Source organism: Panulirus ornatus, chromosome 52 (genome assembly GCF_036320965.1).
Source record: "Panulirus ornatus isolate Po-2019 chromosome 52, ASM3632096v1, whole genome shotgun sequence".
NCBI classification, from domain to species: domain Eukaryota; kingdom Metazoa; phylum Arthropoda; class Malacostraca; order Decapoda; family Palinuridae; genus Panulirus; species Panulirus ornatus.
The window spans coordinates 14,907,366-14,924,552 of record NC_092275.1 but is presented as its reverse complement, the minus strand read 5'-3'; the positions used below and the strand labels follow the sequence as shown (position 1 = coordinate 14,924,552).

The 17,187-nt window shown below is 37.8% G+C and overlaps 1 protein-coding gene across 1 annotated transcript in view; it reads left to right on the top strand.

The window, feature by feature from the left end:
• Positions 1-17,187, top strand: part of Patronin (calmodulin-regulated spectrin-associated protein patronin) — a 216,667-nt gene that overhangs the window by 166,682 nt on the left and 32,798 nt on the right. Inside the window, 3 exon segments of the mRNA XM_071692291.1 lie at positions 12,745-13,010; positions 13,546-14,270; positions 15,058-15,375. Coding sequence (XP_071548392.1) covers positions 12,745-13,010; positions 13,546-14,270; positions 15,058-15,375 — 1,309 coding nt within the window.

Below are 17,187 nucleotides of genomic sequence, written 5' to 3'. Positions count from 1 at the left end.
GCCCATTAGGGATCATCAAATAAAAGTGGGAGTAGTTGAAGGGATAAGCATGCTCTGTTTAAGACTAAACCATCTTCCACGGTAATTTATCTCTTTATGGTTCTTTCCATTTTTTGTCTTTCACTTCCTGTTGATAAGTTTGAAGAATATATTTTTGTGTTTGCCCTTAACATTGCCTGGACAGTGTACCCTCCATAATTTAGCAGAAATTAAAATTTTAAACATGGGTATAAGTGAAAAAATTAGAAATTTCCTTTTTTATGACTTCTTGCCATAAGCAAATGATCCTTGGATTTTTCAGTGGTTTGCAGAGTTTCTGAGGTACAGGGGAACTCAGTGTGGTACACTGTTCATTGTTTTAGTACTTAGGTCATTGTATAATTAAAAGGCACTTGCACTAGAACTGTACTGTATTTACACTTAGATTGTTTAATCACTCTCCAGTGAGAGGAACAGATGAGGGATTTCTGGTGTAACTTGGCTTTGGTCAGGGTCTGAGGTGAATGGTATGGACTACCTTGGAATATGCTCTGTCAGTGAATGACTTGCATCACCGTCAGAGGTGGAAGGCTAAGCAGTTGCCTTTCTGAAGTAACCACTTGTGTCAGACCATGTAACTCTAGGGATAAGCTTGAAAAATTCATGAATTTGATGCTGGACATTCCCCCATAACATCACTTAGACTTTCCTCAACCACTTTCCTATTTACCTAGCATTACCAGCTTCTGCATTTATAAATCTATGAAGCACTGGCATGTAGCCCTTCCAAATTTGAATGTATGCCTAATATCAAAGCAGTACAGTGAATGACTCCTACTGGGAAACCAATTGCACATTCCTGCTTATGCCACTTGTACACTGTTGTTTCCAAATGACAGTGTCACTAGCTTCACATCTATTTTTTTTAGGTAATTTTTCCTGACTCCTTAAGTTTCCGGTCATATTCTTTGAGTTTTTCTTAGTTCTTTTTAATATCACTGTGTAATAGAGCTGACCTGGTCTAGCACTTCAAACTTATCTCCACTGGATAATCTCTTGTACTTTTTCCTTGCTTTCATAGTACCTTTCTTGCTGGACATTTTGGAATCACTTGGCCCTGCCAAGATAAGCCATGATATATCACTAGATAGGCAAAAAGTAACAAAATGTTGTAAGAATGGTACACCACCTCTGACTGCAGGAACATATCGACAAACTAGCTCAAGTGGCACACTTCTCTTGCAAACCACACGGCTACCCTTATTGGGTGACTTAGGAAATTTGTCATAATTCAGCACCTTGATGCATTATTGCACTTTTTTTATATATATATATATATATATTTTGGTACCTCAGAAAATAACAGAAGTATCACAGAAAAACCAATTATGGAATTATGGAGTGTATACTTTGAGTATTTGGCATGTAAAGAAATTTGGCTATTGGATTCTTGATTTACCTGCAGACAACAAAAGATTGGAAAAGATTGGAGAAAACTGCAAAGATATTAATTTATGTTGAATTTAGCAGAATAACAGCACAACAGCTTCCTCTGGGCAGAGTTATTAGGTTACAAGACCAGCCAGTGAATGAAAAATATATGATTAGCAAACATTGCTTTGGAAGCAAAAGCAATGGAGAAATATTGATGAATGCTAAGCGAGAATGAATTTAGTTATTGTGGTATACTGAGTATTTTTCTCTCTTGTACCTGGTTAATCCAAATTTGGTATTAACTATGCTATATTGGAACTATCAGGGTGCACTCTGATTATTATCCAAAATTTTAGATGAATATAGTGATCAGTGAGACATCTAGATTTGGTTTGGACCCAAACATAACTGTATGATACCAGGTATCAAAGTTGTACTTTGCTTTCCTAACTTGGACATATGCACACACACACACACACACACACACACACACACACACACACACACACACACACACACACAGCTTAGGCTGGGGTGTATGTTTATGCATGCATACTTAAGAGTAATGACATGGTACATATATACAAAGTAAAGAGTTGGGGCAATATGAGTGTAGAACTCTCCCCATAACACACAAATAGTAATCAAACAGCCCTGCTAGAACTGCAGAGAGGGTAGGAGTTTAAGGAGATGGTAATGTCAGACTAAAAGTAATGTATTCAAATGATGATGGATTAATAATAGTTTGTGGTTAAGAATTGGAATTCAAGGATCACGTAGGGAAAATTGTGCCTAATATTATTAGAGTTGTGGAAACTAAGCTTACCAATAAGATAAGGTCTCACCTTTTCTGCCCAGAGGGTACATGATAGCATGAAAGGAAAGAGAAGATAAAGGAGAGGGGGAGGATTATTCCTCATTATAAAAGAGAGCATATAGTTTCAAGAAATAGAAGATGGCCCATTCAGACAATACATAATTGGAATAGCAATGGCAGGGAAGAAGATCATAGTGGTGTTATAATGATATAATTTTCCAAAGAATTGCGACTAATCAGGACAAATATACAGTGATGATAATTAAGGAACAATCAGGATGGTAAATAACGTAGTGAAATGCTTACTTCTTAGAGATGGTGAAATACCAGTAATGGAGGACTTCAGTTATAAAGAAATAGACTGGGAGAATTTGGATTTTCATGTTAATAGGAACTTGTAGAGAGATGAGTTTTAGTGTGAACATGAAAATTCCCTATACCAGCCAGTAGCAGCGCACAATAGGATGAGAGGGGCTGATGCACCATCATAACTAAATTTTATCTTCACTTATACTAGCATGGATATTGAAAACATATACAATACATCAGTTGGAAGAAGTGATTATATAATGGTCAAGTTTAAGTATGTGATAAAAGAGCGACATAAATACAACTGATGTGAGACAGGAAATAAAGGCAAGATATAATCATAGGAACCACAAATCTCAGTAATTTCTATGCTGATGTAGATTGAGAAATGGAATTGAATCCTCAAACACAAAGGGAATGGTAAGAAAGAGAAAGGAATGGTTTGATAAAAGATAAAGCAAAGTAGTTTTGAGATGCATAGTGATGAAGATAATAAATGGCATTCTAATTGGCTAGCATATGCAAGATTTAATTGAGTTGAGAAGAAGGATAGCAGGATAAGAAAAGAAGAACATAGAAATGTTTAAAAGACTATTCTGGACAAGGCAGCTGAAAATCCAAAACTTTTCCATCAATTTGTTAGGAGTCATTTGTCTTATGGGAGCAGCTGATCAGGCAAAGGTAATCAGTGGAAAAATTGTAGATGATAATTTGAGGATATGTAAGAAACTGAATAACAAGTTCAAAAATGTTTTCATGGTGGAAGATGGTATAGCTACAACACTGATGAGATGGAATGGGGAGAAGGTTTTGGAAATCATTAAGATATCTAGAAAAGATGTTAACAGAATAGCAAAAGGACTTGACCTATACAAGGTTCATGGCTTTGATGAAATTTCATCATATGTGCTAAGAATGTGTGCAGATATACTAGGTAAATCATTTGAATTATTGCTTAAGATGTTACTGGTGAATGGCATAGTGCAAGTGCAATGGAAAAAGGGCAAATGTCATACCTTCAAATAAGAAAGGAGGCTGGGAACAGGTGTTGATTTACCGACCTGTCTCACTAAAAAGGTTCTTGAAAAGATTGTTAGCAAGTGGGTGACATTTTATGGAGAAATTTCCTGAGTGATAAAAAGCATGATATTAGGGAGAGGAGTTCATGTGTACTTAACCTCAGAGTTTTACAAGAGAGGGAGTTCAGTCCTGGACAAAAGGGAAGACTGTGTAGAATATCTGTTTATACTGCCAGAAGGCATTTGACACTGTGGTGCACCAACCAAAAGACTTGAGTTACAGGGAAAATCTGGAGGCTTTACATTTGCCCACTTTGGAAGAGATAAGTTAGGTATGATGTGATTACAACCTTTAAGTTTTTAGAACCAATCTCTGACATAGCTGTAGGGATAGAGCAATCAGAGGACACAACATGAAAGTATAAGCAAAGGGCTTCTTTAAAAAGATATAAAGATATACTTTTATAGTATAGTAGAAGAGTGGTATATAAGTGGAATAAGATGGCATACATAAATTTAAGTAAGAAGTTTCATAGTATTAGAGAATGTAAAACTCCACCCCATAACTAAGAAGGATAATAACAATACTAAAGTCATTTGACCGATACAATGCTCATGGCCTTGATGAAACTATATCATACGTGCTAAAGAGGTGTGAAGATCCGCTTGACAGACCACTTGAATTATTGTTCAAGATGTTGCTGGAGAGAGGCATGGTGCCCAGGGAATGGAAAAGGGCAAATGTCATACATATATATAAGAAAGGGGACCAAGAACAGGCATTGAACTACAGACCTGTTTCACTAATGAGTGTGGTGTGTAAGGTTTTGGAAATGATTATTTGAATGCAGGTGGATGACTTTCTGCTGAGGAGAAGTTTCCAGAGTGAGATACAACATGGTTTTAGGGAGAGGAGATGTATAACCAACATCTCAGAAGTTGATGAGAGATTGAACTTACTCTTGGACAAAAGGGAAGTCTGGGTGGGCTACCTGCTTCCGGATTTTCAGAAGGCATTCAACACTGTACCATTCACATAGGAGACATTATGAAGTTGGATTATTTAGCAGGAATAAGGGGTAAACTTATTTTTACCTCATTGGGAGATTGGGTCAAAGTGAAAGGCAGCCTCAGTATGATTATTACCTAGCAGGAAAAAAGTTTCAAGATTCTGTTTGGGAGAGGGACTGGAAGTAGAATTCTCCTTAACCTGTTCCTAGAGTTCCATATTCAGAACAGCATCTAAAGAAACACAAAGGACTCATAGCGAAAGTCTAGATGAGAGCAACAAAGATGGTATCAGTCTTCAGAAAACTATGCTGCAGGGAAAGGTTGGAGGCTTAGATTTACCCACCTTGGAAGAGAAAAGACTGTGAGAGTTGACCTGATCACAACCTTAAGAGGTTTTACTAGAGTTTGATGAAGAGGACAGTGGACAGTTCTTTGAGAGGTGTAGTGATAGAGCAACCAGAGGACATATTGTGAAATTAAGTTAGAAACTTGTAAATAAGGATGTAAAGTAGTACTTTCATAATACAATAGTGGGTAAATAAGGATGTGAAGAAGTACTTTCATGATATAAGAGTGGTAGATGAATGGTACAGATTAACTGAGGTTATGGTTAGTGCATAGTAGTAGAGAATGTTCAAGAGATGGAGCCCCATGAGTGTAAAATTCCCTGCTTGTAATTTTAGGTTATAACACTTTCACAGGCCTCTCTAGGTCACGGTTGGCATCACAGGTTATCCTGGATTGGACCCACAGGAGTTTGAGTCCTGGGCATGACAGTTGTCCACCACCCAATCCAGGTGTGTGTGCGTGTGTGTGTGTGTGTGTGTGAACATACAAACATACGAATAAAGAAACTCCATATATACAAGGTTAAGAGGCAGGGCAGCACAAATGTACTCTCCTCTAACATACAAATTTTAAACACACACACACACACACACACACACACACACACACACACACACACACACACACACACTAGAATTAAAAGAGCTGAGTTGTTGGGAAATGCTAAAGCCTTTTAATTTTCCTCATTAAAAGAATGAAGAATGACTTAATTACATCCCTGAAATTTTTAGAACAGAACGGGAACAGTTCATTGAGAGATTTAAGGACAAAGCATTCATAGGACTAAACATGAAGATAAACAAGAATCTTATAGAAAAAGTAAAGAAGTACTTTTATGGTGTAAGAGTGGTGGATGAATGGAATAAGATGACTAAGGACATGGTTAATGCAGACTGTACACACAGATTTAAAAAGTATGACAGTATGGAACGTTCAAGAGATGAGTCCACAGTGTCAAAATCCCTCCACGTACTGCATGACTAGGTATTTACAAATAGATAATTACAAAGGTATAGAGGACCTTAAGTGTAGGTGTAGAAAAGATTATATTTAGTTTTTGAGATGAAGCATTCAAGAGAATTTGTGGCCAGGTTGATGAAAGGTTTAGAAAAGTGTAGAGTATACAGGACCAGTACTTTTCAGCTAAAAGGGTGATTTTAGAGATGCATAGGTTGACATTTCAGCACAGAAGAATCTAATGAAAGTTGAGTTACACCCAAAAAGATGAGTAAAGCAAGAGGTGTATGGACATAAATCAGTGACTGTATTTGGTTTGGAATATCATACACCATATAAAGAAGAGAAAGCTAAGTAGAAGGAATGCTTTTTAAAAGAATACCAGAGGCTTTATGATTGCCATATGTAATTTTGGTGGTAAAAGAAAAGAGAATTGGTGATTACAAACATAAGGGGACTTGGTGTCATTTATCAGATGGGTATTTAGGGAATCTGAGAAGCTGAAAGACGGGTAAAATCCAGTATTGTATTCATCAAATGTGATAGATTGCAGCTAAAAAAAGTGAAGAATATAGTCACAAGGCAAAAAAATAGATACCATATGAGTCAGGAGGAAGGAAAAGTCCCACCTACACTGCAGAGAGGTTGGGAATGTTGAGAGATGGTAATGTCAGACTGAAAGGAATGTATGCAAATGTAGGTGGATTACTAGTTACTGTTAAAGAGCCAGAATTCAAGGCTCTTATAAGGGAGAGTGCATCTGATATTGATGGAGTCATGGGAAGAAACCTTATGAAAGCAACAAGATCTCACCTTTTCTGGCCAGAGGGGTACATCATAGTAAAGAGGGATAGAGAAGGCAAAGGAGGGGTAGGCTTAGAGGCTTAGTCCATTGTGATAAAAGATTGTCATAAGTTTCTGGAAATAGTGGAAGATGACCAGTTCAGACAATACCTACTGGGAATAGTAACTGTAGGAAACAGCTGCATAGTGGTGTTATTATATAATCCTCTAGATAATTTTGATAAGAATGAAAGAGTATTCAGGATGGTACAGGGGGCAGTAAAATGCACACTTCTCCAAGATAGTAAAGTACTGATAATGGGAGATTACTATTTTAGAGACATAGACTGGGGGAATTTGAGTTCTCATGAGGATAGGAAGTCATGGAAACACAACTTTGGATGGGAGAATTTCGATTCCTATGAGAGCATGAAGTCATAGAGATACAAATTATTAGTTTATATGGGGAAACTATAATAGCATTTTAGTGAATATACTAAGCTGAGAGGGAATGAGACACCATCATTGCTAGATCTGTGCATGTAGTAGCACTTTTATTGTGAATATTATATATATGATACACCAGTTGGAAGAAGTGATTGTTATATGCTCAAGGACAATGGGGTAAATGATGATACTTAAAGAGTAGAGATAAGAAGAGATGTGAAGAGGAGCCATGACTGTGGAAACTTTACAAACCTCAAGAATTTTTTTGGTAACATTGACTGAGAGATGGACTTCAGTAGCCTGGAACCAGGGCATAGTGGTGAGAGGTTTTGTGAAAATTACATTGAAGAAATTGGATCAAGGTATCTCCAGCCTCAAATATAGAGGGAAGGTTAAGAAAAAGGGAGGAATGGTTTGATAAAAGATGTCTAAAAGTGAGGGAGACATGCAGTAGCAAAGATGTAGATGGCATTACAGTCAGCCAGTATTTGCAAGGTATAAGAGAGCCAGGAAGAGTTTAGTAGGGGAAGGAAACAATAACGAAACAGCATTGAAAGTAATTTTGTGGATAAGAGAAAAGCCAAAGATTTTCATAAATTTACCAGGAATAGAATATAAGTTATAGAGCAGCAGGGATGATGAGGAAAGAATGGAAAGGATGATGTAAGGATATGTGAGAAACTGAATAACAAATCCTAATTTGTTTTCAGTGGAAGACAAAGAAGCCTTGACACTAATGAGATTGAATGGAAGGAGGTTTCAGAAAATTTTGCAGTATTGGAGAAAGAAGTTGAGAAAACTAAATGCTAATGGTCGTGATGAATTTTCTCCATATGTATTGATGTTTGTAGATACACTTGAAAAACTGCCGGCAGTGTTGTTAAAGATGTTACTTGAAACTGGTAAATTGCCAGTGGAGTGGAAATGGGCACACATCATACCCTATCTAAAAGAAAGGAGGCATTGAACTGCAGGTGATTTTCTCTGAAGAGTGTGGTCTGCAGAGAATAAACTATGTAAGTGAGGGATGATATGCTTTAAGGGAAAGTTCATGTGTGACAAACATTTAAGTTTACTATTAGGGAATAAGCTTGTCATTGGACAGAAGAGAAGACTTGGTTGATTATTACTGTACTACATGGGAGGCTTATTAGAAAGCTGGATTACTTGTTAAGATTAAGGGAGACTCCTTCAATGGATATGTCATCCTATGGGGAGGAACATAGGATCCATATCAGAGTTGCCTTTTGAAGATATGTTTATGTCACCAGTGGAATGCCGGAGGGTTCTGTTCTGGGACCATAACTCTTTTTGATCCCTGTAAATGACATGTATGAAGGTATGGACTAATACAAGAATATGTTCACAGATGAAGGAAGGGAAGGTAAAAGCTAAGAGGATTGCATCATCTTATAATGGGCACCTTGACAGATTCCAAAGTTGGTCTGAAACATGGCTGATGAGGTTCAACCTGAATAAATGTACAGTTATGAGGATAGGTTACAGCAAAAGAATGCTTATGTATGTGTGTGAAAAATGTTTGGGAGTTGACAGTATCCCAAACCTGTAGCCTGAGTCCCACCAAAGGAGGAATAGATAAGGATACTGACTGGTAGCTAGCAAATGATATGATAGCATTCAAGTTTATGGATAAAGAAATATTCAGCAAGCCATTCATATTTTATAGGCCAAAATTTGAATATGCTTCTCAGCTTTGGTCACTACAACTAAAGAAGCAAAAAGAGTAAATAGAAAAGGTACAGAAGAAAGCAACAAAAAAATGGTTCTGGAATTGAGAGAGAGATTTATAAGGAGAGGCTAGAGGCCTTAATTTTGCCCACATTGGAAAAGAAAAGAGTAGGAGTAACCGATCACAACCTTTGAAATAGATTCAAAATGAAATGATGATGTAGACATTCAAGGGTTCTTCAAGAGATATAGGTATAGACCAAATAGAATGTATAGCATAGAATTAAGATAGAAACTTAAGAAAGATGGAATTAAGATAGAAACTTAAGAAAGACGTGAAGAATTACTTGTATAGTACAAGAAGGGTGAATGAAGACATGGTTAATGCAGACAGCATACAGAAATTAAAATATTTGTACGATTAAGAATGTTTGAGATAGTGCCCCATTAGTGTAAAACTACCTCCCAGTGTAGTATGAATGGTTGATCATAATAGGTAATTATATGCACATTCAGGCAGACAAGCACCCTCACAGAGAGAGAGAGAGAGAGAGAGAGAGAGAGAGAAGTAGAGAATACAGATAAAAGGCAAAAACAAGTTTCATTAAAAGAAGGTTGAAGGTGGAAAAGCCCCTAAAGTATTAAAGCGAGTTTCAGGAATGTCTAAATATTTTGTCTGAATCTGATATTTTGAGACTGAAAATATTTATGTGAATGTACATGAATTAGTAAAAGAGCTTGAGTTTAGGGACCAGATAAGGGAGAACAGATTTGATATTGTTAGAGGGATATATGATAGAAAGGGAGAAAAAAGGCAGACGAAGGAGGAGGAGGATAAGGTACAACCTGAAGTTTCGGGAATATTGGAGAATGGTATATTCAGATGATACATAATACAAGGATTTATTATATATATTGCATAGTGTTGCTGATAATTTTTAATCCACTAAAGAAATTGAATGATCTAGAAGAAAGAAACAAGGGGGATGAAGCATAAAGAAGTAAAACATGCACTCCTCAGATATGGTTAAAAAACAGACTTGGGTAATTTAGGTTCTCATGGATAAAGGAAGATTTCCCATCTCAGTATGTCACTGAGCACGCTAGCATCAGAGGGACTGATACACATCATTTTGATTTTTGTATTTGTATTGTGTAGCATGGAAATTTCAAATTTATATGATACAAAATCCAGAAAAAAATTATCACTTGATGCTAGAGTTTATGTGATAAATGAGGACATACAAAGAACAGAAAAGAAACCAGACTGAAAGAGATATAATCATGGAAACTTTGCAGAGCCAAATAATTCCTATGAGAGCATAAATTGGGAAATGTTGAGGGAGACTGTAAAAGTTACTGTGATGGAGGAAGAAGATGGTTACCTTTAGCTTCAAGTACAGAGGGAAGGTAAAAAAAGAAAGAGGCAAGGTTCAGTAAACTTATCACAAAATGAAAGAGCTTCGCAATACACTGTTGAAAAGATAATGGTAGTAATGCAGCTATGGACAGGTACAAGAGAGTAAGGTAAAAGTATATTAGCAAATGAAAGAAGAAACAAGGAAACTTGAAAAAGAATATGTGAACAAGGCTGGAGATAATCCAAAAATGTAACATAGATTTGCCAGAGGTGAATTTTCAGTTGAAGATCAGTTAATGATGCTTGGGGATTCAGAGGGAAGAATTTTTAAGGATGAAGTAAAGATATGCAAGCACAATCTAAGTTGTCTATAAAAGGTGTCAACAAACTATTAATAAAAGTCATCTTTTTGTAACTTATTAGTGTGTAATGAAGAATAGTGCAGATACACTTGACAAGCTTCTTGAAATATTGAAGATGGTACAAGAGTAAGGTGAAGTGCAAAGGGATTAGGAGAGGGGAGATGTTACACCTGTTTTAAGAAAGGACAATGGAAAGATACCTGTTATATATGATTACAGACCAGTCTCTCTGATGAGTGTGGTCTGTGAAATATTGGAAAAGGTAATCAGAAAGCAAATGGATGACTGCATACAAAGGAGAGAGTACCTGATTGAGGGATCAAAGAGATTTAGGGAAATTGAATTGTGGGTAATGAACCTCTTTGACTTATGTGAGAGTGATGTCCATTTTAGACAGAGAAAGTTGGATGGATAATTTGTATCGACTGCTAGAAAGCCTTTTTGACACTATACTGCTTATGAGGCTGATTAGGGAAGTAAGTTGTGGGTAATGAACTTCTGAGACCACTGTGTGAGAGAGAGAGGTCCATTTTAGATGAGAAAGTGGGGTAGATCATTTGTATGTGGGCTGCCAGAAAGCCTTTGACACTGTGCCACATAGGCTGTTAAAGAAGCTGGATTTCTGGTAGGAATGAGGAGACTCCCTCTATAGATAAAAGATTATCCTAATGGAAGGGGACAAAGACTGCAAGATAAAGAAGCCATCTTACGTGTGTTGGAGTCACTAGTCGAGTGATGAGCTGCAGGGCTTGTTCCCAGGACCATTATCTTACTGTGCTCTGTGACTGACTGCCAGAAGGTTTAGATTCTGACAAATATTTGTGTGGATGCTGCTAAGGTCATGAAAGAGGTAAAGAGTGAGGAGGACTGTATTGACTGTACCACATATGAGTGGCACTGTACTGAGTACAGATGCTATTGAAAATAATGGGTGGGGAGGGGGAGCAGGAGTAATTTCTTGGGCTGATCAGCTGACTTAAAACATGAAGACAGATGTAGTGGAAATGAGACCTTGGAACATTGAAACAGAGGTACACTGGCATATAAGTGAAGCTGTAGAAAGAATGATAAGTGCTGTTTGAAACATGTCTGGGAAATTTATGGCCTAATATATTAGATGGAAGATTTAGAGAAGTGCAGAACATACAGGATCAGTGTTTTTTTTTTAGCAAAAAAGGGAGATATAAATGAGAGCCAGAGATGTAGGTTGAAAATGTGGCTGAAAAGTGTGTGTGACACCTAAATTAGAAAGATAGGTAAAGCAGTAGGTTGATATACATAAATCACTGATTTTTGTACTGGAAGATCAAATCTCAGACAATTAGGAAAGGTTAGAGAAAAAAGGAATGCTAATTGAAGAAACAATATTGGCCCTAGAGCTGATGGATGCAGTTTTGTGATAGAGGAGGAGAATAAGTGAATATAAAGACTTTCAGGGGATTACCAGTCATGGTTATATTCAGTCCGAGTTAACCAGCGAGGAGGTACTTAGGTAAGTAAGAAACTTGAAAACAAAGTAGAATTCAATAAAGTATTCATCAGACATAATAAACCATGGGAAGAAAAACAATAATCTGATTGCAAAACAGGGAGACATCCAGTGTGGCAATAAAAGCATAACATAAAGAATGATTTTTCATTTGAATAAATTGGATCTATTTGGGTTACAGTGCTTGTTTACTGGAGGATAACGTTTATGTAGTCTATATTGTAAAGGTTTTCGTCATAATTTCTTCAGCCTCCCTTGAAATATTGATAGAATTATTGTCACAGGGAATAATGGCCACTCCCATTTATTTTGACAGGGTCACTGTATGATTATGGCTCATTGTATTCACAACTCAAGTCACATTTATGAACTGTTTTAGGATTTTCCACTCTCCTACAAAACACATGTAACCCTGAGTACATAGGTTTAGGTAATGCTCAGCATGCTGAAAAGTGAGAGCTAACATTTTTTTTTAGTACATATCAATTAGGATCACAGCTAGGGAAGGGGAGTTATTATTGGTAAGTTATACCGAGTTTCTGTTTTCTTATGATTGAAGGGTTGCAGTAACTAGCCACTAGATTGAGAGGTCGTCTTCCTATTTTTTGTAGTTAGACATCCTAGTACTCATGGTTTGGATTCACTGCCTTTGAGTAAGTTGTCTGGTCTACATATTCATGATTCCATGGAAAATCATTGAAAACTGTTTTATCATAACATACATTTTTTTTTGTGTACAGGCCTATGATGCCTCAGACTGACTACATGATGGCTGGTCAACATCCAAACTACTATTCTGGCTACCAGATGAACCACCCAGCTCAAGTGCCTCCTCTAAGCCAGATGAACACACAGCCTCAGGTGGGCAACACAAGTCATGGCTTCATGCTTCATGGCCAAACACAGTCCCTACCTCCTCAGGCCATGTACCAGAATGGGCAAGGCTATTATAGTCCTGAACACCAGTTCAGAGGGTATCCTCCCAGCGCACAAACATATGGTTCCAGTAAGTGTGATACTTTGGATCTTTTAATGATTTAAGGATGTATGATATGGATTAAAGTGATTTTCACTCGGGTTTTGGTTAATAGTGTATGAAAAACAAGAGAACAAATGGTAAGATCAGTGAAAGGTGCAAATAGGTAAGCAATAACAGGTAATAATGAGGTGCTATAGGTACAAGGAATTGCTGCGGTAGAATGGCTTGCAGAATGTCAAAATACTCATAGTTGTTAAAGTTATGGATGATGAAGCAGGGGAAGATAGTTTTTTGTGAAGGTAGAGGTTGATGATAGTAAGTGCTAGAATAATATGAGGATGAGTTAATGACTTGAGTATTTATATGAGGAAAAGGAAATATTTATAGATTAGAACTGATGGCAATGTGGAAGAACAGATTAAAGGAGTACACTTAAGAAATTGGTGTTACTTGAAGGATATAGTTAGATATGTCAAATTGATGGTATAGTAGGTATCCTACTATTTACCAGGAAAGGTCATTGTAGATGCATGATTCTTACTTATATTGTCATTTGTCTCAGGTGATCAACAAAGACAAATGGGTCAGACACCACCATTTAGATTGCATAGTGAAAGCACGGGTGCAGATGGTTGGGGTCCTGGTGGGGAGAGTCGTGGTCCAGGCAGCCTAAGATCCAGTGCCCAGTCCTCTCCAAGTAGACAAGTACCCCAGCGCCAGCAGAAGTCCCCCAGTCCTACTCGACAAGCATCTGTTTCCCATGCGCCTGTGGCTGCTCCACCACCTGATGATATGGAGCCACAAAATGTATCATTTATAAATTCTACAGATCAGCAGCACAGTGAAAATCAGAAAGATAATATCAGTGATAGATTTAAGAGGTTATCTATTACTTCAGGCAGTAAAACTTATCGAATATCTCATGAACCAGGCTCACCAACTAGACCTAGTTTAGGGGTCAAAACTTTTAGAGTTCCAACAAAGAAGGGCACACCAGTGTATGATGATGTAGACTTACCCCAACCTGCTCCACCACAGCGGTCTCGGACTCCACCTTATCATCAGGATTCTGGTGGGCTTGATGATGATGAGGATGAATTAGTTATTAAGGCAGAGCCTCTACAAGAGGGCCCTAAAGGTGATAAAGGGTTTTACATATCTTTTGATAGTGATAGTGGCCCAAGAAAACCGAAACCCCAGTTAAGGAACAAGAAAATGTATCGTAAAAATTCCAGTCCTTCAACTCCAGCAACAACGCCCAGCAGAGAAGATCTTCCAGTTGTACCTGTAAGTACTGAACATATAATAACCTATGAGATATATATGCATTTTGTTGAGTCTAGCAACAAATGTACAAGACCCCTTTAACCCTTAAAAGACCAAACCCTGAAAATTTAGGGGGATCCTCAAGGGCTGAGTTTTTACCAAAGAATGAAAGAAAGTATATTAGTCTTATGAATTGATCGGAAATAATAGTCTTTACAGATACTTATATCTGAAATGCATATCAATGTTATATCTTCCCTCGGTGTGGATATTGGAAACAAGCACTCCAGGATGCCTTCCCAGTGCCAGTTGTAATTGCTTTTGACAAAAGCCTCTCAACATAAAGCGTGCCTTCCAATATAAGTGACCTCAGGAAAAGTGATCCTCTATAAGTATGTATGTTTTGGTTCCTAATAGGGTCAGGTATTTTGTCCCATTGTATCATGTAGGTAACTGTTACTCTAGGATTTTTTTCCTTTGCTGATTATTGTTGCAAACTGACATTGCACATCTACCATTTAAATGAGTGCAGGAAGAGGCAACCCATAAAAGCAGAGATAGGATCCCCACAAAAAATCATAAAAGTATGGTCATGGTCTTTTAATGGTTAAGTCTGCTTCATTGTCTTTCACCACTTAATATGAATAGATATTTATTATATTGAATATAATTGGTAGTCATTTTGTTCAGTTACTGCTGTGTGTTTTGTGGCATATTCTATAAAGAAGCTCCTAAGGTTTTGTTTCATAGATGTGTCACCCTAACTTCATTTTTGTTTGCATTAATGCATGTGTGTGTGCCCATTCAGGACCGACCCAGTCGGACCTCCAATGGTTCGTTTGATCCTCAGCGTGGCAGCATGACACAAACCCATAGCCCCAGCATGGCCCAATCACCTTTTACCCTCAGTAGTCACCGATCAAACTTGAAGAGTGGCTATCTCTCACCCCAAACCAATGGGCTTTCCCATAACTCTCCCTTGGAGACTGAACGGGAAGAGGAGCATGAACCTCATTCTGAGGTGCCTCTAGAGGAAATGACTCCATATTCCAGTAAGAGCCAACTAACAGAACCCACTGCTGGCATGGCCTTAGTCATTGGGGAAGACTTAGTCAACAGTGAGCGTGTGAGTATTACAGTCTAACACTAGTAGCATAGAGGAACCCAGCTTATAATAAAGCAATGTTTCTTACTCCTGTTATTTATTTTTGTATGATGAGAATACTTTTGAAGTAGATAAACAATTTCAGAATTTAACTGCTGGTTTTTGTCAGTCTACTGAAATAGTATGATATGAATGACACCTTTTTTTAAGGCCATAATTGGGCTGATTGAACACTCTAAGAATGTGGTACAGATTAAAAGAAATACGAATGATAGCTCTCATCCTTCAGTTAGACCAACAATAAGGAGTCCATTATTAGTTAGCCTCAAGGCTTAATTGCCAGCTGATCAAGTTTTTATACTGTACCAGAGAAAATGTTATATACATTCAAAGCTCTCAATATCTGCATTGTTAGTGTCTGGTGGACTCTTTTAATAATGGTTGAATATGTGTATGTATAAAGTTGATAAAGATTTTGTTTAGAGTGTGAAATAATGTTAGTCAAAATTTTGAAGGATGTGCAACAGGAAACTGATTCACCTTGAAAAATTTAAATGGATGACTTCCTAGGTGAAGCAGGTGATAAGCAATTTACTCATTGGTGACTAGACTAATGAACAAGAATCTGCTGTTTTAAACTAGGCTTGTGTTTTGTATATATATATATATATATATATATATATATATATATATATATATATATATATATATATATTTTTTTTTTTTTTTTTTTTTTTTTTTGCTGTCTCCCGCGTTTGCGAGGTAGCGCAAGGAAACAGACGAAAGAAATGGCCCAACCCACCCCCATACACATGTATATACATACGTCCACACACGCAAATATACATACCTACACAGCTTTCCATGGTTTACCCCAGACGCTTCACATGCCCTGATTCAATCCACTGACAGCATGTCAACCCCGGTATACCACATCGATCCAATTCACTCTATTCCTTGCCCTCCTTTCACCCTCCTGCATGTTCAGGCCCCAATCACACAAAATCTTTTTCACTCCATCTTTCCACCTCCAATTTGGTCTCCCACTTCTCCTCGTTCCCTCCACCTCTGACACATATATCCTCTTGGTCAATCTTTCCTCACTCATTCTCTCCATGTGCCCAAACCATTTCAAAACACCCTCTTCTGCTCTCTCAACCACGCTCTTTTTATTTCCACACATCTCTCTTACCCTTACGTTACTTACTCGATCAAACCACCTCACACCACACATTGTCCTCAAACATCTCATTTCCAGTACATCCATCCTCCTGCGCACAACTCTATCCATAGCCCACGCCTTGCAACCATACAACATTGTTGGAACCACTATTCCTTCAAACATACCCATTTTTGCTTTCCGAGATAATGTCCTCGACTTCCACACATTCTTCAAGGCTTCCAGGATTTTCGCCCCCTCCCCCACCCTATGATCCACTTCCGCTTCCACGGTTCCATCCGCTGCCAGATCCACTCCCAGATATCTAAAACACTTTACTTCCTCCAGTTTTTCTCCATTCAAACTTATCTCCCAATTGACTTGACCCTCACCCCTACTGTACCTAATAACCTTGCTCTTATTCACATTTACTCTTAACTTTCTTCTTTCACACACTTTACCAAACTCAAGTCACCAGCTTCTGCAGTTTCTCACATGAATCAGCCACCAGCGCTGTATCATCAGCGAACAACAACTGACTCACTTCCCAAGCTCTCTCATCCCCAACAGACTTCATACTTGCCCCTCTTTCCAAAACTCTTGCATTCACCTCCCTAACAACCCCATCCATAAACAAATTAAACAACCATGGAGACATCACACACCCCTGCCGC